The sequence below is a fragment of the Perognathus longimembris genome, chromosome 13 (genome assembly GCF_023159225.1).
Source record: "Perognathus longimembris pacificus isolate PPM17 chromosome 13, ASM2315922v1, whole genome shotgun sequence".
Lineage (NCBI taxonomy): Eukaryota > Metazoa > Chordata > Mammalia > Rodentia > Heteromyidae > Perognathus > Perognathus longimembris.
The window spans coordinates 62,464,073-62,490,135 of NC_063173.1; the positions used below are offsets into that span (position 1 = coordinate 62,464,073).

A 26,063-nucleotide genomic window follows, 5' to 3' on the forward strand; every position below is an offset into this window, starting at 1 on the left:
ATGGCTGCTGAGCTCTTCCCAGAGTTCAGTGTGGTTGCGACAGCTGCATGCTGTCTGGAGCACATGGTCAGCCCTGCTGTGCCGTGGCCCCGCTTCCCACGGAGGCCCCAGAGTCCCCCGGGTTCACCTCACAGGACCCCGGGGGGACCCCAGAGTCGCCCCGTGGACTTCCACGGCAGAACGGCCCCGGGCGGAGGCTCCTCCAGCACTCCTCCGCTGGGAAGCCGCAGACGCCCCCAAATCCACGATTCCACCCGAGAATTACCACGTCCCCCAAAGTCACCGCCGCTTGAGGGTTCTCACCTCTGCTCCTGGCTCTGCCCGCCCCCCCCCCCGCCCCCGGGACCCGCCACCACAAAGGTCAAGCTGATACCCCTTGCTCAGGGCAAGGGCACCGCTGGGCTGGGCACCGGGACGCACGCCTGCGGTCCCAGAGGCGGGAGGCCTCGGCGGGAGGACGGAGGTCTGAGGCTAGCCCAGGCCTCGCGGAAGACCGTGTCGCCAGCCAGGGCCCAGCCCGGCCGGGTGCCCCTGCCGCCCCATCCCGCGGACCTCGGTGCCCCTCCGCCCTTGCCTGGGGCCAAGCCCGGTCCCCGGGGAGTGTGGTCCCCCGGGAGTGCACCCCCTCCCCTGGGGATGCAGCCCTGGAAGGCCCTGGGCACTGGAGCTCCATGACGCTGGCCTGCTCTGGCCACGGACTGTTCTCAGGGGGGCAGTCCAGACCAGCAAGAAGGCCCAGGGAGAGGGTCCCCGCTGCTGCAAGGGCAGGGAGGGCGGGCTGCACAGCAGAGCCCAGCCCGCCGCCGGTGGGCAGGTGGGCAGCCCGCCCGGGCCCTGGGGGACTGGACACGCCCAGCCTGAGACTGGGGGGCCCCCGGGGGGATTCCAGTGTGGCCGCCCAAGCTTTCTCTCGCAGCTTCCCCCCCGCCCCCCGACGGACCCCAGGGTGGACCCAGGGAGTCAGAGCACACGGGCCGTGGGGATGGGAATCCTTTATTGATCGCCGAGGCGAGGCAGGCCCTCCTGGGCCCCGCCGGGCACTGGGGGCTCAGGCAGCGGCCGGGGCGGCAGAGGCCTAGGACTCAGTCTCAAACATCTTCTTCCGGCCCTCCATGCCGGACTTCTCCTCGATGTTCTTCCTCCAGTCACCCACGTCGCGCAGGTCCCGCTCCTGGGGTGGGTCCAGGCAGGACTCAGGCCCGCCCTCGCCCCTCCCCCCCCCGGGGCAGCCCGCCCGGCTAGGGGTGCGGGGCGGCGGTCGCCCGCGGGAGACCAAGCCTACCTTCTCCGTGTCCTCCTTCTTGACCTGCTTCAGGTTGGCCCTCAGGTCCATGCACACCTTGTGCTTGGAGCCCAGCAGGGCCTTGAGCATGGCGTCGGCGGACATGCGCACCCGCCGCAGAGGGGGCCTCTTGAACTTGCCCCTCAGGTCGAACAGCTTCTGGTTCATGTCTTCCAGCTGCGAGGGGAGGGAGGTGACCGGTCCCGGGCCCCGCCCCCTCGCCGCCTGGCCCCGCCCCTTCGCCACCCGGCCCCGCCCCTCTGCCACCCGGCCCCGCCCCCGCCGTGCCGGCCCCGCCCCTCTACTATCTGGCCTCACCCTCCTGTGGCCTGGCCCTACTTTCAAGTCACCTAGCTTGGCCGGTGTCCCCGCCTCCCTCCTGGCCCCGCCCCCGCCGTGCCGGCCCCGCCCCCAGGCCCCCCGGCCCCGCCCCCGCCGCGCCGGCCCCGCCCCCGCCCCGGCACGCTCACCTCCTTGCTGCTCTTCTGCACCTTCACCTCCATGTCGTACTTCTCCTCCTCGGCCACGTCGATCTTAGCGTGCAGCTGCTTGCAGAGCTCCTGGGGTGGACAGGCAGCGGGTGGGCAGCCCTCCCGACCCCCGAGGGCCGCGGGGGCTCGCCCCTGCCCGGGCCCCGGCCTGCCCTTGGGAGGAACAGGGAGCGAGGGCGGCGGGTACCTGGACTTCAGACATGGAGCCCGGGATGTGCAGGGGCGGGCAGTGCTCCGACAGGTAGTTCTCCTTCTCCGACTCGCGGCGGCTCTCCTCCTTCTCCAGCTCCGTGGCCGCGATCTGGAGCATCACGCTCTGGGGGCGAGGAGGGCGCACGTGCGACAGTCTGCGGCTGACCCCGGCCCTCGCCCCTGCCCCCATCCACCCCGCTGGAGCCCTCACCCACCTTCAGGTGCTGGCCTGGCCCTCCCCCACCGTCCACCCCGCTGGAGCCCTCACCCACCTTCAGGTGCTGACCCGGCCCTCCCTACCCCCCCACCTCCCCCATCCACCCCGCTGGAGCCCTCACCCACCTTCAGGTGCTGACCCTGGCCCTCCCTGCCCCCCACCTCCCCCATCCACCCCGCTGGAGCCCTCACCCACCCACCCTCAGGTGCTGACCCTGGCCCTCCCCCACCGTCCACCCCGCTGGAGCCCTCACCCACCTTCAGGTACTGACCCGCCCTCCCTGCCCCCCCACCTCCCCCACCGTCCACCCCACTGTAGCCCACACCCACCTTCAGGTGCTGCCCGGCCCTCCCCCACCATCCACCCCGCTGTAGCCCTCACCCACCTTCAGGTGCTGACCCGGCCCTCCCTGCCCACCCACCTCCCCCATACACCCTGCTGTAGCCCTCACCCACCCTCAGGTGCTGACCCGGCCCTCCCCCCCAACCCCCCATCCACCCCACTGTATCCCTCACCCACCTTCAGGTGCTGACCTGGCCCTCCCTGCCCCCCACCTCCCCCATCCACCCCACTGTAGCCCTCACCCACCTTCAGGTGCTGACCTGGCCCTCCCTGCCCCCCACCTCCCCCATCCACCCCGCTGTAGCCCTCACCCACCTTCAGGTGCTGACCCGGCCCTCCCTGCCCCCCCCACCTCCCCCATACACCCTGCTGTAGCCCTCACCCACCTTCAGGTGCTGACCCGGCCCTCCCCCCCAACCCCCTATCCACCCCGCTGTAGCCCTCACCCACCTTCAGGTGCTGACCTGGCCCTCCCTGCCCCCCCCCACCTCCCCCATCCACCCCGCTGTAGCCCTCACCCACCTTCAGGTGCTGACCTGGCCCTCCCCCCCGCCCCCCTCCCCCATCCACCCCGCTGTAGCCCTCACCCACCTTCAGGTGCTGTCTCCGGGCCGTGATGGCCCTGTTGCGCTTCTGTGGGACAGGGCAGAGGGAGGAGAGTCAGGCTGCTGTGGGAGTCCTTGGTAGGAGGCTTGAACCCCCACCTCCCCTCAGTGGCTGTCCAGTCCGGGGGCCCCCTGAGCCTGGGGCTCTCCAGGTGGCCCTGCTCAGGGTCCTACTCCCCAGCCCAGGGCCTAACATTTTACCCCGTTGGGCACATGGGGCTGGGGGGGGGTGGCGGTGGCGCTGGAGGTAGAGATGGGGAAGGAGGGGGGCTGGGCCTGGCCCCCAAGGCCATGCGCTGGAAATGGGAGCAGGCATCAGAAAGCAGTGTCCTGGGCCGGCCCCCTGGGTCCCAGCAGGCCATACTGCCTTCATCCCACCGGGCACTGGGGCCCCCTCCCCCTCCCCCGCCCCTGTCTCAGTGGGTGGGGCGACTGTGGAGAGACTCTTCTGCCCTCTGACCTTTCCCCACTGTGTCCTGCCCCCCTTCCACAACACTCACCTCCTCACTGTCCGGGAGGCACGGGGAGTGGGGGAGGAAAGAGAGAGGTCAGGACACGTTAGCAGGAGTGGGCCTGGTGGGGCCGGGTGCATGGCTGGTCGCCCGCCTCCCCCCAGGGAAAGGGGGTGGTCATCGGGGGTCCCCGGCCTGGGTGCTACTTACTCTCCCATCCTGAAGTCTTAAGCTCGGAACCTGTGAGACGAGAGAGGCCGCGGTGTGAGGGCCCTCGGCGGGCACGGAGGCCCCGGGCCGCACGCCCGCTCTGCACCCCGCCCTAACTTCAGGGGCCAGGTCTTGGAGGAGCGCCGCGGGTGGGAAGTAAGAGGAGATGCGCTCCTCGAATGTCCCGGGCGGGGCGAGGAGCCCCAGCTGTCCCCCCCAGGGCCGCACAGGTGCTGCCAGGGCCGCGCGGTTATTTTTAACTCTGCTCCTTTGGCTTTGGACTTAGAGACAGAGAGGAGAGTGCTCACAGTGAGCCGGGGGCTCTCATCCCAGGGGGAGACCCCCCCAGCGCCTGCCAGGGACCCCAGACTCAAGGCGTGGTCCCCAGGGGGCTGTCTGACACCCAGCCTCCTCCGAAGCCGCTCCCTGGGTCGCCTTCCGCCACGGCAGAGCCCCAGAAGAGCTGCTGGCGGCTCCCCTCCACCCCCAAGTTCCAGCCCTGGAGTCCTAGAGCAAGCTTCCCGGAGTGTTCCCCAGCACCCTGGCCTCCAGGACCCAGGCCAGGCCTCACCTGGCGTGTGGGCAGCAGGGCCGGGAGTGAGATCGGGGCCAGCCGTGGCGCACTGGGCTGGTGGGCCCCGTGGGAGGGGTATAAATGGCCTCCTGCGGGCCAGGCCCCTGCTCAGAAAGGGCATAGAGTCCTCCTCAGACCAATGGGGGCAGAGAGCTCGAGAAGCCTCCCCACCTGCCCAGGCCGCGGGCAGGCCTGGCCCCAGCACCGGCCCGCCCAAGAAGTCTTGGGGGGGGGGGGTTGGGCTGCTCTATTTAGGTCTCAATGACGAGTATGAGATGCCAGGCTTGTTCTTGAGAGGAGCCTGGGAACAGCAAGTGTGGCCTCGTGGGGACAGAGAGCGTGGCCTCACGTGGGGACAGAGAGCGTGGCCTCATGGGGACAGAGAGCGTGGCCTCATGGGGACAGAGAGCGTGGCCTCATGGGGACAGAGAGCGTGGCCTCATGGGGACAGAGAGCGTGGCCTCATGGGGACAGAGGGCGTGGCCTCCTGTGGGGACAGAGAGCGTGGCCTCATGGGGACAGAGAGCGTGGCCTCATGGGGACAGAGAGTGTGGCCTCATGGGGACAGAGAGCTTGGCCTCATGGGGACAGAGAGCCTGGCCTTGCGTGGGGACAGAGAGCGTGGCCTCATGGGGACAGAGAGCGTGGCCTCATGGGGACAGAGAGCGTGGCCTCGCGTGGGGACAGAGAGCCTGGCCTTGCGTGGGGACAGAGAGCGTGGCCTCCTGTGGGGACAGAGAGCGTGGCCTCATGGGGACAGAGAGCGTGGCCTCATGGGGACAGAGAGCGTGGCCCCATGGGGACAGAGGGCGTGGCCTCGCGAGAGGAATGAGAGCGTGGCCTCATGGGGACAGAGAGTGTGGCCTCATGGGGACAGAGAGCGTGGCCTCATGGGGACAGAGAGCGTGGCCTCATGGGGACAGAGAGCGTGGCCTTGCGTGGGGACAGAGAGCGTGGCCTCATGGGGACAGAGGGCGTGGCCTCCTGTGGGGACAGAGAGCGTGGCCTCATGGGGACAGAGAGCGTGGCCTCATGGGGACAGAGAGCGTGGCCTTGCGTGGGGACAGAGAGCGTGGCCTCATGGGGACAGAGGGCGTGGCCTCCTGTGGGGACAGAGAGCGTGGCCTCATGGGGACAGAGAGTGTGGCCTCATGGGGACAGAGGGCGTGGCCTCCTGTGGGGACAGAGAGCGTGGCCTCATGGGGACAGAGAGCGTGGCCTCATGGGGACAGAGAGTGTGGCCTCATGGGGACAGAGAGCGTGGCCTCATGGGGACAGAGGGCGTGGCCTCCTGTGGGGACAGAGAGCGTGGCCTCATGGGGACAGAGAGCGTGGCCTCATGGGGACAGAGAGCGTGGCCCCATGGGGACAGAGGGCGTGGCCTCGCGAGAGGAATGAGAGCGTGGCCTCATGGGGACAGAGAGTGTGGCCTCATGGGGACAGAGAGCGTGGCCTCATGGGGACAGAGAGCGTGGCCTCATGGGGACAGAGAGCGTGGCCTTGCGTGGGGACAGAGAGCGTGGCCTCATGGGGACAGAGGGCGTGGCCTCCTGTGGGGACAGAGAGCGTGGCCTCATGGGGACAGAGAGCGTGGCCTCATGGGGACAGAGAGCGTGGCCTTGCGTGGGGACAGAGAGCGTGGCCTCATGGGGACAGAGGGCGTGGCCTCCTGTGGGGACAGAGAGCGTGGCCTCATGGGGACAGAGAGCGTGGCCTCATGGGGACAGAGAGCGTGGCCTTGCGTGGGGACAGAGAGCGTGGCCTCATGGGGACAGAGGGCGTGGCCTCCTGTGGGGACAGAGAGCGTGGCCTCATGGGGACAGAGAGCGTGGCCTCATGGGGACAGAGAGCATGGCCTCGCAAGGGGAATGAGAGCGTGGCCTCATGGGGACAGAGGGCGTGGCCTCATGGGGACAGAGAGCGGGGCCTCATGGGGACAGAGAACGTGGCCTCGCAAGGGGAATGAGAGCGTGGCCTCATGGGGACAGAGAGCGTGGCCTCATGGGGACAGAGAGCGGGGCCTCATGGGGACAGAGAGCGTGGCCTCGCAAGGGGAATGAGAGCGTGGCCTCATGGGGACAGAGGGCGTGGCCTCATGGGGACAGAGGGCGTGGCCTCATGGGGACAGAGGGCGTAGCCTCATGGGGACAGAGGGCGTGGCCTCATGGGGACAGAGAGCGTGGCCTCATGGGGACAGAGAGCGTGGCCTCATGGGGACAGAGAGCGTGGCCTCATGGGGACAGAGAGCGTGGCCTCATGGGGACAGAGGGCGTGGCCTCATGGGGACAGAGGGCGTGGCCTCATGGGGACAGAGTGCGTGGCCTCGCGTGGGGACAGAGGGCGTGGCCTCATGGGGGACAGAGAGCCTGGCCTTGCGTGGGGACAGAGAGCGTGGCCTCATGTGGGGACAGAGAGTGTGGCCTCATGGGACAGAGAGCGTGGCCTCATGGGGACAGAGGGCGTGGCCTCCTGTGGGGACAGAGAGCGTGGCCTCATGGGGACAGAGAGCGTGGCCTCATGGGGACAGAGAGCATGGCCTCGCAAGGGGAATGAGAGCGTGGCCTCATGGGGACAGAGGGCGTGGCCTCATGGGGACAGAGAGCGGGGCCTCATGGGGACAGAAAGCGTGGCCTCGCAAGGGGAATGAGAGCGTGGCCTCATGGGGACAGAGAGCGTGGCCTCATGGGGACAGAGAGCGGGGCCTCATGGGGACAGAGAGCGTGGCCTCGCAAGGGGAATGAGAGCGTGGCCTCATGGGGACAGAGGGCGTGGCCTCATGGGGACAGAGGGCGTGGCCTCATGGGGACAGAGAGCGTGGCCTCATGGGGACAGAGGGCGTGGCCTCATGGGGACAGAGGGCGTAGCCTCATGGGGACAGAGGGCGTGGCCTCATGGGGACAGAGGGCGTGGCCTCATGGGGACAGAGGGCGTGGCCTCATGGGGACAGAGAGCGTGGCCTCATGGGGGACAGAGAGCGTGGCCTCACATGGGGACAGAGAGCGTGGCCTCATGGGGACAGAGGGCGTGTCCTCATGGGGACAGAGGGCGTGGCCTCATGGGGACAGAGAGCGTGGCCTCATGTGGGGACAGAGAGCGTGGCCTCATGTGGGGACAGAGAGCGTGGCCTCATGGGGACAGAGGGCGTGTCCTCATGGGGACAGAGGGTGTGGCCTCATGGGGGACAGAGAGCGTGGCCTCATGGGGACAGAGAGCGTGGCCTCATGGGGACAGAGAGCTTGGCCTCATGGGGACAGAGAGCCTGGCCTTGCGTGGGGACAGAGAGCGTGGCCTCATGGGGACAGAGAGCGTGGCCTCATGGGGACAGAGAGCGTGGCCTCGCGTGGGGACAGAGAGCCTGGCCTTGCGTGGGGACAGAGAGCGTGGCCTCATGGGGACAGAGCGCGTGGCCTCACGTGGGGCTTGGATAGGCGCGGTCGCAGACATCAGCGCTCTGGGGAGCCTGACTCCGAGACAACCCGCCCCTCTCTACATCAGTGTCACCGTGTCCTCCTGCGTGGCCCCTGGTTCTGCCCCAGAATCCCTTGCTGGCCGGCACTGGCTCCCTCCGGCCCCGTTGGATGGCCCCAGGGCATCCCAGGGCTGCTCCGGTGGCCGTGCTGGACGTGGAGACCCCGCGTCGGCCTCTAGGGTCCTGCCCGGTGGGCGCCCGGGAGCTGCGCCCCTCCGCGTGGCCTGCCTGTCCCTCGGGGAGCAGGGCGGGTGAGGCCCCCGGTCCCGCAGCCGGGCTGCTCCCAGCCTGCGTGGCCCCCACCGGCGGGCCCCTCTGCCCGGAGCTGGGAACCCGTCCTTCCACTCCCCGATAGAGGCACCCCCGCCCCGGGAGCCTCTCTCCGACCCCGGGGGCTCGGGGGCCCCCCGGCCGCCTGGGCAGGTCCCAGGTGGCCCTTCTCACCCGGGTGGGGGCCGCGCCCCTTGTCCGCCCTGCGGGCCCCACCTGGCAGGGGCCCCAGCCCGTGACTTGGCACCCTCTCCACGTGGCGGGGCGCGGGCCCCGGCCCTGCCGGCGCCCCGGCCTGTGGGAATCAGAGGGGGTTGGAGCCGTTAAAGCCGTCCAGATGTGCGGGGATTAGGAGGTGCGCCCTCAGCCAGAGACGGCTCCCCGGAGGCCCGGCGGGGCTTCCAAAGACATCTGCTGCCCCCTGCTGCTCGAGCGGGGAGGCTCTGCCGTGCTGCCCCCCCCCAAGGCCTGGGGGGGCTCCACGGTCCCCACACTGGGTCCCCGCGGGGCCCCTGCCTCCTCCACTCCCGCCGGGCCTGCCTCCAGGGTCTGGGGAAGTCTGGGCCTCCCCGGCCGGGGCCCAGGCCCGTGGGAAGATGGCGCACACTGCCCCGCGTGGCCACCGGGCCGGAGCTGGCCGTTTGCCCAGGTGCCCCGCAGCCACTCATGCACGGCAGAAGTGTTTATTGCCCAAAGAACACCTGGGGCTGCGCGTTCCAGGGCCCAGGCTCCGCCCGGGGAAACGGAGGCCCGGGGAAACGGAGGCCCGGGGAAACCGAGGCCCGGGGAAACGGAGGCCCCGGGGAAACCGAGGCCCGGGGTGTTTCAGGAGCCAGGCACAGGCAGGCGCCGGCGGGGCTTCGAGGCCAGGAGGCCGGCCACCTCCCGGGGGGGCTGCAGGCGGTGCCACTGGGCGACGGGCCTCCGCGCCTGCGCCAGCATGTCCGCCCAGTGCCGCAGGGGCTGGCCGGAGGCCCGGGCGCCCAGCAGCACCTCGCCCAGGGGCTCAGCCCGGAGACGCCGGCCGCGGGCCCAGACGGCCAGCACCAGGTCCACGCTCTGCAGAGACGGGCGGGGGGTCGGGGGAAGCCGGTCAGGGGGCTCCAGGGGGGGCTCCGTGCCGGGCGCCGCCCTCTTCGCCTCGTCCCCTCCGCCGCCCACCTGGATCTGGCTGACGGGCACCGGGAAGGCGAAGGCCTGGTTGAAGTAGGGGGCGGCGGTGCCCTTCTGGGGGGAGGTGGCCCTCTTCCTCCACTTCCGCCGGTTCAGCACGAGCTGGACCTTCACGTAGGGCTCTGTGGGGAGCACAGGTGACCGGGGAGCGTCGGGCGCGGTGGTGGGGGGGGGCCGCCCGCCCTCTGCCCCGGCCCGTGGGGCGGGGGCGGCTCTCACCTGCCAGGCCGGGGCGCAGGCCTCGGGCCTCCAGCACCACCACGGCCAGGCGGCCGGCGCCGGGCAGGTACTGCAGCGAGAGGCACAGCTCCCCGCGGGGCTCGGGCTGCGGCACGGGGGCGGGGGGGGGTCCAGCCGGCCGCGGGGGGGGGGCTCGGGCCCCGCCGCCGCCCCCCTGCCCCCGTCCCCCCCGGCTGGGCCTCACCTCCGCGGCGCCCGGGGGCCCCAGCGGGTACCAGCGCTCCAGGATGTGCCTGGGGTCCAGGGCGCCCAGGGGCAGGCGCAGCTCCCCCAGCGGCCGGGGCTCCGCGAAGCGCTGGAAGTCCAGCAGCTGCACCCGCAGCGCCGCCCGGGGCAGCTCCGCCGCCGGGACCTGCGGGAGGGGCTCTGCACCCGGGCCCGGCTCCGGCCCCCGCCCCCGCCCGGCCCGTCCCCCCCCCCGCCCCCCCCCCGCCCCCCGCCCCCGGGCCCCGCCAGCCCGCCGGGACGCACCGGGAAGCGGCAGGTCTCCTCAAACTCGGGGCAGAGCGTGGCGCGGTGCACCTCGCTCTCGTGCCGGGGCGCGGCCGGCGTGGACACGCTCACGCGGGCGCAGGGGTCGGCCCTGCCCTCGGCCCGCAGCTCCGCCGCCCGCTTCAGGCCCACCTTGACCTGGGAGCCGGCAGGCGAGCTCAGCCCGGAGGACGCGGCCGCCCCCCCTCACCCCCAAACCCCCGCCCCCCGGCCCGGCGGGGCGGCCTCACCTCCTGGCTCCCCACGTCGTACTCGAGGGACAGCAGGATGCGCCCCCACTGCCGGGCCCCCCCCAGGCCGGGCTCCCCGGCCTCCACGTCCGGCTGGACCTGGCGTGCAGGGACGGAGGAGACCGCGCGGCTGAAACCACACCCCGCGTGACCCCGCCCGACCCCGCCCACGGCCCCCCGGTGGCCGCCCGCACCCACGCCCCGCGCTCCCCGCACCCCAGCCCCGCGGGACGGCGCAGCCAAGCTCGGGGCTCCCGAGCCGCCGGGCAGGGCCCTCCGGGAGCGGGCGGGCGCGGGGCCCGGGGCTCCTCACCCGGTGCGCGGCCGTGGGGCTGGACACGCCGCCCAGGCCCACGGCCCGCCGCTCCCCCGGCTGTCTCCCGCGGCGGCGGCGGCGGCGGCGGCGGCAGAGGGCACCGAGCAGGCAGGCGATGAGGACTCCCGCGGCGAGCGCCAGGGCCGGCGGGGCCCAGCGGGGCCCTGGGCCGGGACGCGGGGGGCTCAGGTCTCCCCCTCGCCGGGCCGGGCCGCCCCCCGCCCTCCGGGGGTCCCGCCACTCACAGGGGCTTCCGGACGCGAGGTCGGGAGCCGGCGCGGGCGCGGCCGCGGTGCCGGCCGGGGTGGGGGGGCCGCGGGGGTCGGGCGGGGTGGGGGGGCCGCGGGGGTCGGGCTCGCGTCCCATGAGCCTCTCGCTGCTGGGGAGAGGACGGCGGCCTCGGCCTGGGCGGGGAGGCAGCCGGGGGGTGGGGGGTCCGGGCAGGGCTCAGGGACCCCTCAGGCGCCGCCGCGTAGGCCAGGCCCGGGCCCTGGGGCCTCTGCCGTCGCGAGCCCTCGCACCCGGGCGGCCCCTGCCTTGCGGGGAGCCCGTGCCCCCCCCTTGTCTCTCTCCTTGGGTCTCTTGGGGGAACCTCACCCCCCTCCCCTGCCCCCAGTCCACACCAGTGTCCCCAGGTAAACTGCAAACACCTCCGCAGGTAACCCTCCCCCCCCGCCCCCCCCCCGTGGGCCCTGGAGCCTTGGTGACCGGGGGAGGAAGCCCGCGGGGTCACAGGGAGGCTGGGGGCCTGGGGTCCGGGCCGGGGGCCCGCATGAGCCCGGGGCGGGCGGGGGCAGAGCCGGGAGGGGCTGGGAGGGCCGGAGCACGCCTGCGCTCTGACTCACTTCCCGCCCGGACTCGCCCACCTGCCCGCTGGCCCGCCCGGCCACCCTGGCACGTCGGGGGGCGGGGAGGGGGGGTGACTGTGCACCCCACCCGCCGGGAGGCAGAGCCCCTGGTGGGCAAGGAAGAAAGGAAGGGGCCTGGCGGGGTGCCCGGCGCCCAGGGAGGGGCACGGGGCGTGGGGGGCTGGCTGCAGCCTGCACCGGCCGCTCCCCAGGGCCACCCCTGTGCCCGCCCACCACGCCCGCCAGCCCCCCTTGAAATTCACCGGCGAACAAGAGGCAGTACATTTTCATTCTGCCCTGCGCCCCACAAATTGGGCGGCCGGCTGTGTGGCCCTGGGCTATGACTTAGCTGGCCGGGACCCTTCGATGGCGGGGGAGGGCTCTGAACGTTCAGACCCCCGCCCCCCTGCCTGGTGGCCGTGGGCAGCACCCGTGGGCAGGAGCATCTGAGGGTCTCGCAGTGTCCCTAGAGCAGAACAGCCTCCTCACACAGCGGAGCTCAGGGCCATCTTTCCTACACCTGTGCACTCTGGGAATGGAATTAGATTGTGTGAGGGGTTTTTGTGGTGGTGGTGGTGGTGGTGGTGGTTGTCGTTGTCCGTTGTGGGTCTTGAACTCGGGGCCTGGGCACTGTCCCCGGGCCTTTTTGTGCTCCCGGCTAGTGCTCTACCACTTGAGCCGCAGCCCCACTTCTGGTTTTTGAATGATTAATTGGAGATAAATGTCTCCTGGACTTTTCTGTCCACGCTGGCTTTGAACCTCACTCCTCAGAGCTCAGCCTCCTGAGTAGCTAGGACGCAGGCAGAGCCTCCAGCTCCCGGCTGTGTGAGGTCTTTTAAGAGTTGTGAATTGGGGATCCGTTGTCGATACAATCTCTGTGTTTAGTTCCACACGGATGTGCATATGTGTGCACGTGTATGCACATGTGCATGCGCGTGTGCACGTGTGTGTGCGTTATGCCGGTGTGTATGTGCGCACGTGTGTGCATTGTGACTGTGTATGTGTGTGCATGTGTGTACACGTGTGTATGTGTGTGCATTGTGCCTGTGTGCCACGTGTGCATTGTGTCTCTGTGTATATGCACACATGCGTATGCATGTACGTGCATGTGTGTATGTGTGTAGTGTGCACTGTGCCTGTGTGTGCGCATGTGTGAGCCTGTGTGCATGTGTGTATCTGTGTGCATTGTGTCTGTGTGTATGTGTGTGTGCATGTGTGTGCGTGTGTGAGCCTGTGTGAGCCTGTGTGCATGTGTGTGTGCATGTGTGTGTGTGCGTGTGTGTGTGCATGTGTGTGTGTGCGTGTGTGTGTGCGTGTGTGTGCGTGTGTGTGTGCATGTGTGTGTATGTGTGTACATGTGTGTATGTGTACATTGTGTCTGTGTGTCTGTGTGTGCATGTGTGTGCGTGTGTGAGCCCGCGTGCACGTGTGTGTGTGTGTGCGTGTAGCAGGGGCATGTGGGCCCCTCTCCCTGCGCCCTTGCTCGGCCTCCCGGCCTTTGTGTGGGAGCCGGCGGGCAGGGGCCCGGGGCCGATGACCCTCGTGGGCGGCGTGGGGACGCCCCTTCTCGGAGCGCCACGTGGGCTGCTGGGAAGAGGGCTCTGGACAGGCCTGGGAAGCCCGGGTCCCTCAGGCCCTCCGGGTCCCCGTGGAGGTAGCGGCTCGGCGGCAAGCAGCCACCAGGTGGCACTGTCCGCCCTCCTGGCTCCCGCTTGGCGGGCTGGGCCTCTGCACTGGGGCTTGGAGAAGGGCACCAGAGCCCGGGGGGGACCCAGGAGAAGCACCCTGCGGGGGCCCTGCGGCTCCGCTTCCCTCCCAGGGGCTCTGCTGTGCGTGCTGGGGCGTCTGGCCCTTCCTGCCGCCCCCCTGTGGCCCTGCTAAGGGGCCTCTGCGGTCACCAGCCCTGTCAGACCCAGGGAAAAGAGGCCAGGGTCCTCCCTCCCAGCCCTTCCTCCCGGTCCTGCCCACCCTCCCGGGCCCGGGAGGGCCCCGCCTCCTCCAGGGACCCCAACCCTCCCTCCCAGTCAGAGCCCCGCAGAATAGCAGCACGGGGCTGCCCCTGCTCATGGGTTGGGTCTGCCCCCCCCCGTCCCTCCCCCCGAATTCAACTGGGCGTGTGAGTCTTTCGTGGGGCTTGTTGCCCAGGCCCCTCCCAGAGGGACAATCCTCCGCATGGGGGGCCGGAACCCCTCTCACCTGGTACCCGCCGCTCACCGTGATCTACTGGCCTCGGGCCGGCCCTGCTAGCATACAGCGCGGAGCCTCTGGCTGGAGTGGAAAGAAGGGGTGTGGGAGGCAGGGCTTCAGGGAGCCCCACCTCGTGACTGGGGAACTCCCCTGGGGAGGCAGCTTCCCCCTCATGCCCTAAGGCCCAGTGTCTGGGCTCTCACCTGCTTCCTGGGGTCCTGAGCCCCACCGGGCTTAGAAGGAGGGGGCCCGCGGCCTGACGGATGGAAGGGGAGGCTGTAGGCTGCGGCGGCTGCCGCGTCCCCGGCTGGCCCGGACGCAGTGGCCTCCGGACCGCCTGCCCCGGCCGCCCCGGGGCTCTGGGCTTTGCCAGGGTGGCCCGGGGCCTGCCGCGGGGCAGCCCGCCCCCAGTGCCGGCCATGTCTGCCGGGCCCGGGCAGGAGTGGCGGCTCAAGCGGGCAGGCCATTGTGCCAGGCCAGCTGATCAGATCGGTCCCTCCGGGGCCGGGCCAGGGTGGCTCACCCGCTCCTTATCTGCGGCTGGCGCCAGCGTCCAGACCAGTTCATGCTTAACAAGACTCGTCCAGCCAGAGCCGGGGCCCAGGACTGGCCGGGCAGGACGGGCAGACGCGGCCGGGCTGGGGGGGGGGGGCTACGGCAGGTGAGCCGTGGGGGACAGGAGGGAGGGGCCGTCCCCTGTGCAACTCCAGCCGGAGCCGGGCCCAACAAGGCCCCAGGCCAGGGGACCCCCAGGCCCAGAGCACTGCTGAGCTCTGAGCCCCAAGAGCGGCTCCCCCGACCTGGCTGGATGGGGGGCTTTGTGCCTCCCCAGAAGAAGGGCGACTCCACGGCCAGACGGCGCCTGAGGTTCCCAGGCGGGAAGGAGAAAACCAAACAGAGCTGGCAGCCCGGCAGCCCACGGAGACCTGGCGGGGCTCCTGGGGGGGGGGGCTTCCCTTGGGGGGACGCCTGGGGGATGTTTGAGGTCAGCACGCTGGCTGGGGAGCCAGGAGTGGCGGGCGCACAGGCCAGGGGCGAGACCTGCCGGGTCAGCACGCCGGCCCTCTGCCCACGCCGCCCCTGCCGCCCCGGGACCCCCCCCCCCCGCTCACCTGGAGCCCGGCACAGCGACGGGGGGCCGCCGCGGGTTCTGTCCTGCCCCCCGGGGGCCCCAGTCACCTTTGATGCCGATGGTCTGCACCCCAACATCCAAGGACGTGGGGGGGACAGTGCCCCAACTTCTAAGCCTCTGGGGAGCCCTGGTCCCATCACCGGGAAGCTGCCCCGGGGGGGGGGTGGCGTCAGCCCCCGCCGAGCCTTGGGGGAGCTTGTTCTTAAGTCCCAGGGGAGGCCCTGTGTACCCCCCGTGCGGCCTGAGCCCGGGCCCCGCTCTGCACAGGCACTGGGGCAGCGGGGTCCTGGGGTGGGACGCCCCACACGCGTACCGCCCATGTGGAGTTTGCAGGGAAGTGAGCCCCACTCCCCGCAGGGTCTGGGTGAGCCCCTCAGTGTGGGCCCCCCGGGGCCCTGCCCTTCGCTGGCTCCCCCAGACGCCCCGGGGGCCTGGCCCTGGCTCCCCGCAAGCGTCCTGAGGGCCCCTTTCCCCTCGTGCTGGGGTCCCTGGCGGCGCAGGGGAACCCTGGAGTTGATCTCTCCACGCTTGCCAAGGCCGGGGCGGCCACGGGGTGACCCGAGGCCGCGGCTCCGGGCACAGGGACTCGGTGTTCCGGGCGTGCCGGGCCGGCGTGCCGGGCACGCTGAATCACCTATTCACACTCGCAGGGGCCGGGCCTGTCTCCCGCTCCGCGCCGCGCTCCTCCCCGCAGGGCTGCGGGCGCCCCACGCGCCCTGGTCCCCCCTCTCTGTGCGCCATTCATCCCCGCGCTGGGCAGCCCGCCCACCCCGCCCCCCGCTGTCCCTGCGCCCCAGGAGGCCGGCGGCTGCGGTCCGGGGCAGCTGGGCCCGGCTCCCCGCGCCCCGCCGCCCCGCGGGGGGCGCCTCCCTGCCCCCCACCGGCCCCCCGTGCCTGCGCCGTGCCTCCCGGCCTCAGGGCCGTGGCTCCTGCACCCCGCGAGAGCCCCGTGCCCGCTCATCCCAGGGCCCAGGTCTCTAGGCCCGGAAGGTTGGGTCCTGAGGGCCACACGGGGCCTAGTCTCTGGCTTCCTGTACCCCGTGGGTCCGAGTGTCGGGATTCCTGAACCCCATAAGCTTTTGTGTCTGCTCCCCGCACCCCAGGGATCCAAACGCCAGGTCCCTGCACCCGTCGCCCAGAGCGCTGACTCCTGACCCCACTCGGCACGGCTGGAGCCCTGCCCTCCATCGGCGCGGGCCCCGGTCCCTGCGCCCCACGGCTGCGTGGGGTCCCCACTTCGCCGCAGGCTCTGCTGAGTATCTCCCGCCCGCCCTCCTCACGTTTACAGAACGCAGCTGGGGCCCCGCGACCCGCGCCCCGCTCCTTGGAGGATTGGGGAATGAACGTCTTCGTCCCCCTGACTTGCTCGGCCCACGTGAAACCTGGGACGGAGTGACCCTGGGAACCTGGCACCCCCGCTTGCTGCGTGCTGGGGGCCGGGCACCCCCAGCCCATCCTCTCCCCTTCCGGCCTCCGCGGCTCTGAGGGGCGCACGCCGCGTGCACCGGCTCACCTGCCCGCCCGCAGGGGTGGAGGGGGGGCCACGACCCTGTCCCCGGGGGACTCCTGGGATGGACGGACCCCCCTGTCCTCGGCCTGGGCCCCAAGGCAGCTCTTCTTGGGAGCCCCACCCTTATGCCCGCAGAACCGACCTCTGCTCCCCCGCCCCCCGTGAACGTCACCCGCGGCTCCTCCGGGCCCCAAGTGCCGCGTGGTGGGCACGCACCCCAGATCCGCGCCCTCTTCCCCACCTCCCCAGCTCTGGATGGCCCGCGCGCCACCCCGCCTGCCTCTCACGCAGGGCCGCACCCGACAGCCACGGCTCGGGGGGGCCCTCAGCCCTCCGCCCCCCTCCCTCACAGCCGCGTCCTGGGGCTGGGCTCCCAGGTGGCCACTTCCGGGCAGCCCTGCTCCCTGGACACCCTGAGCCCATTCGGGGGCGTCTGGGCCGCGGCGAGCCCGTTCATCCCCGTCTCGGCCCTCTGTGCCCTACTCAGGCCCGGAGAGGGCGGGCGCCGCTGCCAGGCGGTCAGCAGCCACATTCCGGGGTTTGACCACTCCCCTCCCCCTCCCTGTGACCACTCCCCTCCCCCTCCCTGTGACCACTCCCCTCCTGTCCCCTGTGACCACTCCCCTCCCCCGCCCTGTGACCACTCCCCTCCCCCTCCCTGTGACCACTCCCCTCCTGTCCCCTGTGACCACTCCCTCCCCCTCCCTGTGACCACTCCCCTCCTGTCCCCTGTGACCATTCCTCTCCCCTCCCCCCCCCCCCCCCCCGTGCCAGTCCTGGGCGGCTGGTACTCCTGGGTCTCCGCCCATGGTGGCCCGGTGGTCTGCGTCCTCCGGCAGCCTCTGTGTGCAGCCCCCAGGTCATCACGGTTGGCAGCTCCCAGGGTCACCACAGCCCGCAGCCGGCGTGATGGGGTCACCTGACCTCCAGGGTTTTCTCCTGGCCTCCTGCTGAGATAGCCAAGCCACTGCCCCCCCACCCCCACCCCCACCCCGCCGGGAGCCCCTGGTCCACCGCCAGCCAGGCCACCGTGGCTTCCACACCCCGCGGGAAGCCCATGGCTGGGCTTCAGCCCCTGTCCCCCCAAGAACACTGTCCCGAGGTCTCCGGAAGCCAGGTTCCCTGTGTAGCGGTGCCCCCCACACCCCACCCGCTGCCCCCACTGGCAGGACTGCGTGTGTGTGTGTGTGTGTGTGTGTGTCCTCCGCCGTCACTGGCACAATCTAAGTGACTCAGCCTGTAGTGTGTAAGTCATACAGACTCAGAGGTGGCGGTGGTGCTGCCCACCTAGCTGTTCAGGAGGCCAAGGCCGGAGGATGAGTGGACCCCAGGAGTTCAAGACCAGCCTGGACCACGGGGTGAGACCCCAGAAGGAAGAAGAAAAGGAAGAGGGCGAGAAGCGAGGACGGGGATCGAAGAAGGGGTGGGGGAGGAGGTGGAGAAGGGGGGAGGGGCAGGGGGCCCCCCGGAGGGACGGTGTGCTTGCAGCACCTGGGAAAAGTGACAGCACGCACGCTGCTGCTCCTGTTCCCAACCACAGAACAGAACCTCAAGGCCCTGGGAAAGCCAAGCAGACGCGACGCCAACCAGTCCACAGCCGGGCAGAGGCTCACGTCCGGAATCCACCCCCGCCACCCGGGGCGCGGGGTTCAGGGTCAGCCCGGCCCGGCAAGGCCACTGAACACCGAGAAGCCACACGCGGAGCCGTGGCCCACGCGGGAAAGCACCAGCCTGGCGTGGAAAAGCCCGGGAGAGCGCACGCGAGGCCTGGAGTTCAAGCCCCAGTACCGCAACAACAGAAAGCGCAGGAGGTAACCACACGGGTCGTTGCGCGGCCTGGAAACGAGGACCGTGACCCGCGGCGCCCCGTGGGCTGGGCGGGCGTGGGGAGGGCGCGCTGACCCCCGCCACGCCGGCAGGGAGTGGCCCAGCCCCAGCACGAGGGCTGCCGGCCCCTCCACGGGCCTCGCCGCGGCCGGGAGCCCGCCCACGAGCCACGGCCGCCCCGACGGGCCGCGGGGCCGAAGGCCAGGGGGACGCACGCGGCCTCTCCGGTTCGGCGTCCGCCCAGGCTGCCTGCGTCCTCCGGTTGCTCCCTCCCTCGGACGGCTCCGTGATATCCCGCAGCAGCGGGGAGGCGTCTCCGAATACGTGAGGGAGTCTGCGGGAGGGAGGAGCCGGGTCCACTTCCTCCACACCCGCCACTACTTCCCAATTTGTGACCGCTGTGGCCTCCCGGTGACCTCTTCACATCCACCCCTCCCCACCCCCACCCCCCAGCCCTGGCAGCCCCCGCACCCCTTTGTGCCCTTCACCCCCCCAGGCCCTGGCAGCCCCCGCCCCCTCTCCTTCCTGGCTTGTGTCTTGTCAGCTTTTTGGGGGGCATTCCTCCACGAGTCTGGGACTTGCGGGGCACCAGCCTACAAAGCCAGTGAACTTAAAAAGGCACCCCGAAACCATTAGGAGATTTCACTAAAGTGGGGCCTTGGGCCAAGCTTCTTTAACCAGTCGGGGCAGAGAGTGGCCGGCAACCCCGCAGGGGGTGTGACATTGAATCTCCCCCTCCCTCCTGAGCACCCCCACCACTGCAAGAGCAGATGGGGCTCTGCCGGACTCCATCACCGAGACCGCTTCCCAGTGGACGCTGCTGTGGATCTGATGGAACTCAGACTGACTGTGGGCTGCTCTTTAGTGGGACACGGATTTGTAAATCTTACCCTCTGGGACCTGGAAGAGATTGGCTGTTCTTTCCTGGTAAACTTTGGTTAAAGTAACTTAGTTAAACGGGCCCGACACCCTTCTCCCACTGAGAGGTCAATAATTTGAGTTCATGTGCATAAGAGCTGGGCGGGGTGGGGGGCTGGGAATGTGGCCTAGCGGTAGAGGGTTTGCCTTGCATGCATGAAGCCCTGGGTTCGATTCCTCAGCACCGCATATATAGAAAACGGCCAGAAGTGGCGCTGTGGCTCAGGTGGCAGAGTGCTAGCCTTGAGCAAAAAGAAGCCAGGGACAGTGAGTGCCCAGGCCCTGAGTTCAAGGCCCAGGACTGCAAAAAAAAAAAAAAAAAGAGAGAAGTAGGGGATAAAATGAGGAAACCAAAGGTTTGATTTCATTTCCATAACAGCAGCGGGGCAGGTAGTGTGGGGACTGAGTCACAGGCCTCCTGGGGCCAGGCCAGGTGCTAGGAGCTGCTGTCTCCACAGACATCCTGGGGCCTAGACCGGAGCTTGCGGGGGGGGGGGGGGGGGGCGGGGGGGGGGAGGGGGATGTCCACCCAGCTCAAGGCCTGGAGGTGAGACCAGCCACCCTGGGAATCGCAGCCGGGAGGGCCCTGCTTTGGGGAACTTGTGGATGGCTGGCGTTGTGTAGCCCCAGGAGAGCTCTGCTCAGGGTGCCTTGTTTATCACAATGCTTTGCCGAGGCTTAAAGCTTGAGGCTCCGTCTCCTCTCCGCGCCAGGCTCCGTCTCCTCTCCGCACGGGACCTTTGTCTTTCAAAGCTTGGTGCCAGCTCTGCGGGGGCTGCAGGTTTTTGTAATTGGATTTCAGTACCTGGCTCTTCTGTTTTCTCATGACTGGTTTTCTGTCTCATCGAAAGTATATTTCCAAAGCCATTAGCAGATGCGTGACTTGCAGCTGTCTCCAGCCTGCACTCAATTTCTCTGTGTGTGTGTGCGCGTGCGCGCACGCTCGCACACGCGCGTGAGATGATGATACCGCAGCTTGAACTCAGGGTCTGGGTACTGTTCCTGAGCTTTTTTTTTGCTCAAGGCTGACACTCTACCACTTGAGCCACGGGTCCCTTTGGAGTTTGTTGCTGGTTAATGGCACACAAGAGAGTCTCCCAGACTTTTCTGCCTGGGCTGGCTTCGAACCCCGATCCTCCGATCTCAGCGGCTGAGTAGCTAGGATTGTGAGCGTGGCCCCCAGCTCCTGGCTCCTGCGTGGGAAGGCCACGCTGGCTCAGCAGACTTTCCGGAAGAATGAGCCTGCCGGTGAAGCCCACCCCACCCCCACCCTCCTGGGTCGATTAACAGGAGAGAAGCATGCAATTACAGTTAACTTTTTTTTTAGGGGGGAGGGGGGTGCTGGAGGTCAGATGACACACAGAACCAGCTGGAAGCCACCGTCCAGTGCAGCTGTGGACAAAGCATTGGGAGGAAGCTGCCGGGAAGGATTAAGAGATAAGAGTTAATGAGGTCAGCCCGGAGCCCTCTGGGCCTTAGGAGATAAGGACTTGGCCTTGGCCTTGGCTTTCTAGCCCCAGCCTCAAGGTCGGAAGGAAGGAGTTTTCTGCTCCCTTGCCCAGCCGGCATGGTGGTGGGGGCTCCAGGGACTCCTTCCTCAATCGGGGTACACGGGGTGGCCCTCAGAGCCTCCCTCCTACCAGCGTCAGAGAACCGGGTTCACCTTTTTCTTGCTCGAGGTTGTGCCCGGGGTTTCACAATCTGATCATGATCATGTCATTCCTCCTGGTTGGGGCTATCTATTCTTTGTATAAACGCTGACTTTCTTCTACTAAAGCTGCTGGCATTTGCTTTGTGCAACCTGCTATTTCTTAACTTTGCCAGATGGGAAGTTACGATAATGATTCTTTACTGACGACATGACTTAAAGCCAGACACTTCGTCCCCGCCCCTCCCCAGCTCTGACACGCACTTTCAGCTTATTCAGAACAAATATGTTCCAGTTTCCCTTGTTCTTTCTTTCTTTCTTTGCGTGTGCTGTTTGTAAGGTTTATTAAAGTAGGTAGCCGACGAAGGAGAACGCCACGTGCTATTCAGGCAGGAGAGAAAAGTCTATTCCCGCACGGCCGGCCCGTGGCCGAGATGGTGCATGGCCAGAGAGAAGGGCTGAGCCTCTGAAGGGCCCTGCCGGATGTAGGGCAGGGGCGGGAGGTATGGCCAGGTGGATGGATTCGACCTCAGAGGAGGGGGCGGTGACTGCCTCTTAGTGTGCCAGGTAATGAGGACTTAAGGGGAGGAGGTGGAGGGGGGGTGGGGTGGGGGTATCTGAATAGAGCCCTCCCGGGGTGTGGACCTTACACTGATAACTGGGACTTGAACTTAGGGCCTGGGTGCTACTGACTCTTAGCTTTTGTGTTCAAGGCTGCGTCCCTCACACTTGAGCCGCTTCTGGCTTCTTGGTGGTTAATCAGAGATAAGGGTCTCACTGACTTTCCTACCCTGGCTGGCTTCAAAGTTCAATCCTCAAATCTCAGCCTCCAGGATAGACAGGATTATAAAGCATGAGCCACCAGTCCCTGGCAAGATACCCTCTTGAACTGGGAGCAAAGGTAGCTCGAAAGTAACTGCCAGGCCATGAATGAATGGACTCAGACGTGAGAGAATTCAGAACCTCATCGACTAGAAAATGTCTGAGGCCCGGGGTTTTCCTAGTGCACGAAAGAGCAGGTCCTTGATGTCAGGAGAATGGGCAGAGTAACCACCCGTCCCTAGAAATCAAAGGGAAGCATCTGAAAAGAAAACAAAACTTAAAAGAATGGGCCAGGCACCAGGGGCTCCTGCCAGTAGCCCTAGCTACTCAGGAGGCTGAGATCTGAGGATTCTAGTTCAAAGCCAGCCCTGTCAGGAAAGTCCATGAGACTTATCTCCAATTAACCACAAGAAAACTGGAAGTGGTGCTGTGGCTCAAAATGGTAGAGCGCTAGTCTTGAGCAAAAAAAGATCAGAGACAGCATCCAGGCCCTGTGTTCGAGCCCAAGTGACAAAAAAAAAATATGTATCTGTATGTATATCATTAATAATACCATATGGTGCGGTGGCTCACACCTGTAAGCCTAAGTGCTCAGGAGGCTGAGATCTGTGGTTCAAAGCCAGCCTGGGCAGGAAAGACTGAGAGACTCTTATCTCCAGCTAACCACAGAAAAAGCCAGACGTGAGGCTGTGGCTCAAGTGGTAGAGCGCTAGCCGTCAGCAAATGGAGCTCAGGAACAGCGGCCAAGCCCAGAGTTGAAGCCCCAGACAAGGCAATACACACATACACACACACACACACACACATACATACATACATACATACATACATACATACATACATACATACACACATACATACACACATACATACATACATACATACACCATATTATATATCATAGTATAAATTATAACAATACAGTTTATAAATATCTTACTATATGTTTTTTTCTTCCTGCAGTAGGTCTGAACTCAGAACCTCCTATTTGCTGACAGCTAACTTTCTACCACTTGAGCCAAACCTCCAGCCCAACTTGTTCATTAAAGATGGCGTCTCAAAGTCTTTTCTGCCTTGGCTGGCCTCCCACTGTGACCCTCCAGATCTCAGCGTCCTGAGTAGACAGGACCACAGGTGTGAGCCACCTGTCCCGGCTGATATTTGTAATGCAAGTTCCCTATCGACACGAAATACAAATGATGTAAGTGTATCAAAAGCGCTGTAACATAATTCGCATACGCGTGTGCACTGCCATACACCATCCGTCACGTCCGTCTCCAGCCTTCATAGAAATTAAAAATAGGCACGGACACGCATGGACGCCTCCCATCAAGATGCTGAGGTGACACCGACACAGTCACCGGGCCGGAAGGCTGCGTCACCGGGAAGCTCTGCGTGGAAGCAACGGGGCTGCCCCGCCACGCCCCGCCACGGTGCCAGCCGCCTCCAGCAGTGACCCCACCGCGCGGCCAGGCAGCCAGCCGGGGGGGGGGGGGCAGCCGGACCCCCGCGGACCCCCCTGTGAAGAGCGTGGCGGGCCTCACCACGGAACACGCCCGGCCGCTGCACTCCCGAGTCACCTCCCGTGAGACGCGTGTGTGCGCGTGCCCGCGCGTGTGGATGTGGATGTGCGTGCGGGTGTGTTCTGGTAGCTGGGCTTGAACTCGGGGCCTGGGGCTGCCTCTTGGCTGTTTGGTCCAAGGCTGGCGCTGGACCACTTGAGCCATGGCTCCCCTTCTGGCTTTCTGCGGATTGGAGATCGGGGGTCCCCTAGCCTCTTGCTGTCTGACCAGCTGGAGCCTCGCTTCCGAGCCTCCTCAGCAGCTGGGGTGGCGGCTCGAGCCCCCCCAACCCGTGCCGGGGCCCACGCTCTGGGGACCTCGCCAGGCCCCCCTGTGGGCCCCCGGCACGTGAGGGAGGGGGTGAGGTCCCCGTGGGTGTGCAGCCAGACCTGCTCATCCGCAGGGGACCGGAGCACCCCCACACCCCCCGCGCCTGACCCCATCTCCCGGCCCCCCCCTCCCCTCCAGACCCGCTCTCTCGGGCTGCTTTGGAGATGGAGCCTCACGGGCTGGCTTCGGCCTCCTGCGTTTCTGGGGTTTCAGCGGTGAGCCCCCGGGGGCTGCTCAGGGCCTCACAAACCACGCCGCGCTGCCCACGGTGCCCACGCGCCCCGGCTGGCGTCGACGACACCGCCCTTCCGCGGCCGGCCCTGGCGATCCACTGACACACACGGACCTCGCCGCCCTGGCGATCCACTGACACACACGGACCTCGCCGCCCTGGCGATCCACTGACACACACGGACCTCGCCGCCCTGGCGATCCACTGACACACACGGACCTCGCCGCCCTGGCGATCCACTGACACACACGGACCTCGCCGCCCTGGCGATCCACTGACACACACGGACCTCGCCGCCCTGGCGATCCACTGACACACACGGACCTCGCCGCCCTGGCGATCCACTGACACACACGGACCTCGCCGCCCTGGCGATCCACTGACACACACGGACCTCGCCGCCCTGGCGATCCACTGACACACACGGACCTCGCCGCCCTGGCGATCCACTGACACACACGGATCTCGCCGCCCTGGCGATCCACTGACACACACGGATCTCGCCGCCCTGGCGATCCACTGACACACACGGACCTCGCCGCCCTGGCGATCCACTGACACACACGGATCTCGCCGCCCTGGCGATCCACTGACACACACGGATCTCGCCGCCCTGGCGATCCACTGACACACACGGATCTCGCCGCCCTGGCGATCCACTGACACACACGGACCTCGCCGCCCTGGCGATCCACTGACACACACGGATCTCGCCGCCCTGGCGATCCACTGACACACACGGACCTCGCCGCCCTGGCGATCCACTGACACACACGGATCTCGCTGCCCTGGCGATCCACTGACACACACGGATCTCGCTGGCTGCCAGGGTGAGCCCAGCGGCCGGGCATCGGCGTTCGAGGCCGGCCTGCCAGCAGGTGACCCGCGCGTCCCCGAGCAATGTCCTCCCGCCTGTGCGCGGCGCGCGGGGCCAGGGCAGGGGCCCCGAGCCTGGGGGACGCGGGAGGGCTGGGGCCTGGGGAGGGGGGCCGCTGGCGACCGCCCGCCCTCCGCCCACTTGCACCTGGGTGTCCCCCTGAGCTTCTAGGCTGCACCCTGCCCGAGCCGCCCCCCCCCCCGCCCCCGCCCCGCCCAGCAGCGTCCACCGGGACACCTCTCTGTCTGCGGGGAGACTGGGCCAGAGCGCGCGGCCGGGGTGGGGGCCGCTGCTGCCCACATGGGGCGGGGGGGGGGGGCAGGAGCCCCTTCCGGAAGGGAGGAAGCTGTGGCGGGCACCAGGGCTGTGGGAAGGGCCTCTGTCACGGGCTCTGGGGTCAGCCGTCCTGGGCGTCAGCCACAGGCTGGGGTCAAGGGTCAGGGCCGTCACCCGCCTCCCACCCAGCCCCTCCCGGTCTCCTGGTGTTGTGCCAGGCCTGGGGCTTAAGCTCGGGCCCTGGCCTTGGACCCTCAAGCCCGGCGCTCTGCCACGCGGGCCACAGCTCCGCTTAACTGGAGAGAAACGTCGTGCCCTTCCCTGCCAGGGCCGGCCCCAAGCCACCAGCCTCCCGTCTCAGCTCCGAGTAGCTAGGACGGCGGGGGCGAGCCCCGGGCACCCTGGGGGTCCGCAGAGGGGGCTACCTCCCCCACCCCAGCCTGCGAAGGCTCCTCCTCCCCCCCCTCACGTTCCCCCTCCCCCTCTCCACACTTGGCCGGGGACGTCCATCCTCAGGTCTGGGGGCCAGGCCTCCTCCGTGTCTGTGTCCCTCGTGTCCCTCGTGTCCAGGGCCCAGGCCTCCTCCGTGTCTGTGTCCCTCGTGTCCCTCGGGTCCAGGGCCCGGGCCTCCTCCGTGTCCCGTGTCCCTCGTGTCCGGGGCCCAGGCCTCCTCCGTGTCTGTGTCCCTCGTGTCCCTCGTGTCCAGGGCCCAGGCCTCCTCCGTGTCCCGTGTCCCTCGTGTCCAGGGCCCAGGCCTCCTCCGTGTCTGTGTCCCTCGTGTCCCTCGTGTCCAGGGCCCAGGCTTCCTCCGTGTCTGTGTCCCTCGTGTCCCTCGTGTCCAGGGCCCAGGCCTCCTCCGTGTCTGTGTCCCTCGTGTCCAGGGCCCAGGCCTCCTCCGTGTCTGTGTCCCTCGTGTCCAGGGCCCAGGCCTCCTCCGTGTCTGTGTCCCTCGTGTCCCTCGTGTCCAGGGCCCAGGCCTCCTCCGTGTCTGTGTCCCTCGTGTCCCTCGTGTCCAGGGCCCAGGCCTCCTCCGTGTCTGTGTCCCTCGTGTCCCTCGTGTCCAGGGCCCAGGCCTCCTCCGTGTCTGTGTCCCTCGTGTCCGGGGCCCAGGCCTCCTCCGTGTCTGTGTCCCTCGTGTCCCTCGGGTCCGAGGCCCGGGCTTCCTCCGTGTGTCTGCCTACACAGCCACGCCAGGCCAGCGTGGCAAGGCAGGGGGCGCTGGTGCAGACGCAGGTGCGCTGTCTCCCCGACATTTCGGGAGCACCCCGCCGCGCGGCCCGCCTCTGCTCCTCCTCCACTCTCCCCCGCTGCTCGGGTGCGGCCCTCCCCCGTCCCGCGT

General features: G+C 68.2%; 3 protein-coding genes across 3 annotated transcripts; 1 reads left to right on the forward strand and 2 right to left on the reverse strand.

Moving 5' to 3' along the window:
- LOC125362651 (proline-rich protein HaeIII subfamily 1-like) lies at nt 1-675 on the forward strand. Its single transcript, XM_048361467.1, has one exon. The coding sequence runs from the start codon at nt 1-3 to the stop codon at nt 673-675; it is 675 nt and encodes a 224-aa protein (XP_048217424.1).
- A 302-nt stretch (nt 676-977) lies between these two features.
- On the reverse strand, nt 978-4,442 carry Tnni2 (troponin I2, fast skeletal type). Its single transcript, XM_048360034.1, has 8 exons — nt 4,363-4,442; nt 3,792-3,821; nt 3,630-3,636; nt 3,116-3,157; nt 1,961-2,089; nt 1,753-1,842; nt 1,283-1,459; nt 978-1,171 (listed from the first exon to the last, which is right to left on the reverse strand). Exons 2-8 carry the CDS (start codon nt 3,797-3,799, stop codon nt 1,076-1,078), a joined length of 549 nt encoding a protein of 182 aa, XP_048215991.1. The 5' UTR covers nt 3,800-3,821; nt 4,363-4,442; the 3' UTR covers nt 978-1,075.
- A 4,469-nt stretch (nt 4,443-8,911) lies between these two features.
- On the reverse strand, nt 8,912-14,057 carry Syt8 (synaptotagmin 8). Its single transcript, XM_048361469.1, has 9 exons — nt 13,820-14,057; nt 13,600-13,671; nt 10,553-10,719; nt 10,240-10,338; nt 9,989-10,147; nt 9,702-9,869; nt 9,497-9,602; nt 9,266-9,399; nt 8,912-9,163 (listed from the first exon to the last, which is right to left on the reverse strand). The coding sequence occupies exons 1-9, from the start codon at nt 14,055-14,057 to the stop codon at nt 8,930-8,932; spliced, it is 1,377 nt and encodes a 458-aa protein (XP_048217426.1). The 3' UTR covers nt 8,912-8,929.
- Between the last annotated feature and the right edge of the window lie 12,006 nt (nt 14,058-26,063).

Coding starts and splice junctions, on each gene's coding strand:
- LOC125362651 (XM_048361467.1), top strand. CDS start 1: ATGGCTGCTGAGCTCTTCCCAGAGTTCAGTGTGGTTGCGACAGCTGCA.
- Tnni2 (XM_048360034.1), bottom strand. Junction 1,843..1,960: donor GCTCCATGTCTGAAGTCCAG/GTACCCGCCGCC, acceptor TGTCCACCCCAG/GAGCTCTGCAAGCAGCTGCA. Junction 1,460..1,752: donor TGCAGAAGAGCAGCAAGGAG/GTGAGCGTGCCG, acceptor CTCCCCTCGCAG/CTGGAAGACATGAACCAGAA.
- Syt8 (XM_048361469.1), bottom strand. CDS start 14,057: ATGGCCTGCCCGCTTGAGCCGCCACTCCTGCCCGGGCCCGGCAGACAT. Junction 9,400..9,496: donor CCTGCGCCCCGGCCTGGCAG/GTGAGAGCCGCC, acceptor TGCTCCCCACAG/AGCCCTACGTGAAGGTCCAG. Junction 9,164..9,265: donor TGCCCGTCAGCCAGATCCAG/GTGGGCGGCGGA, acceptor CCGTCTCTGCAG/AGCGTGGACCTGGTGCTGGC.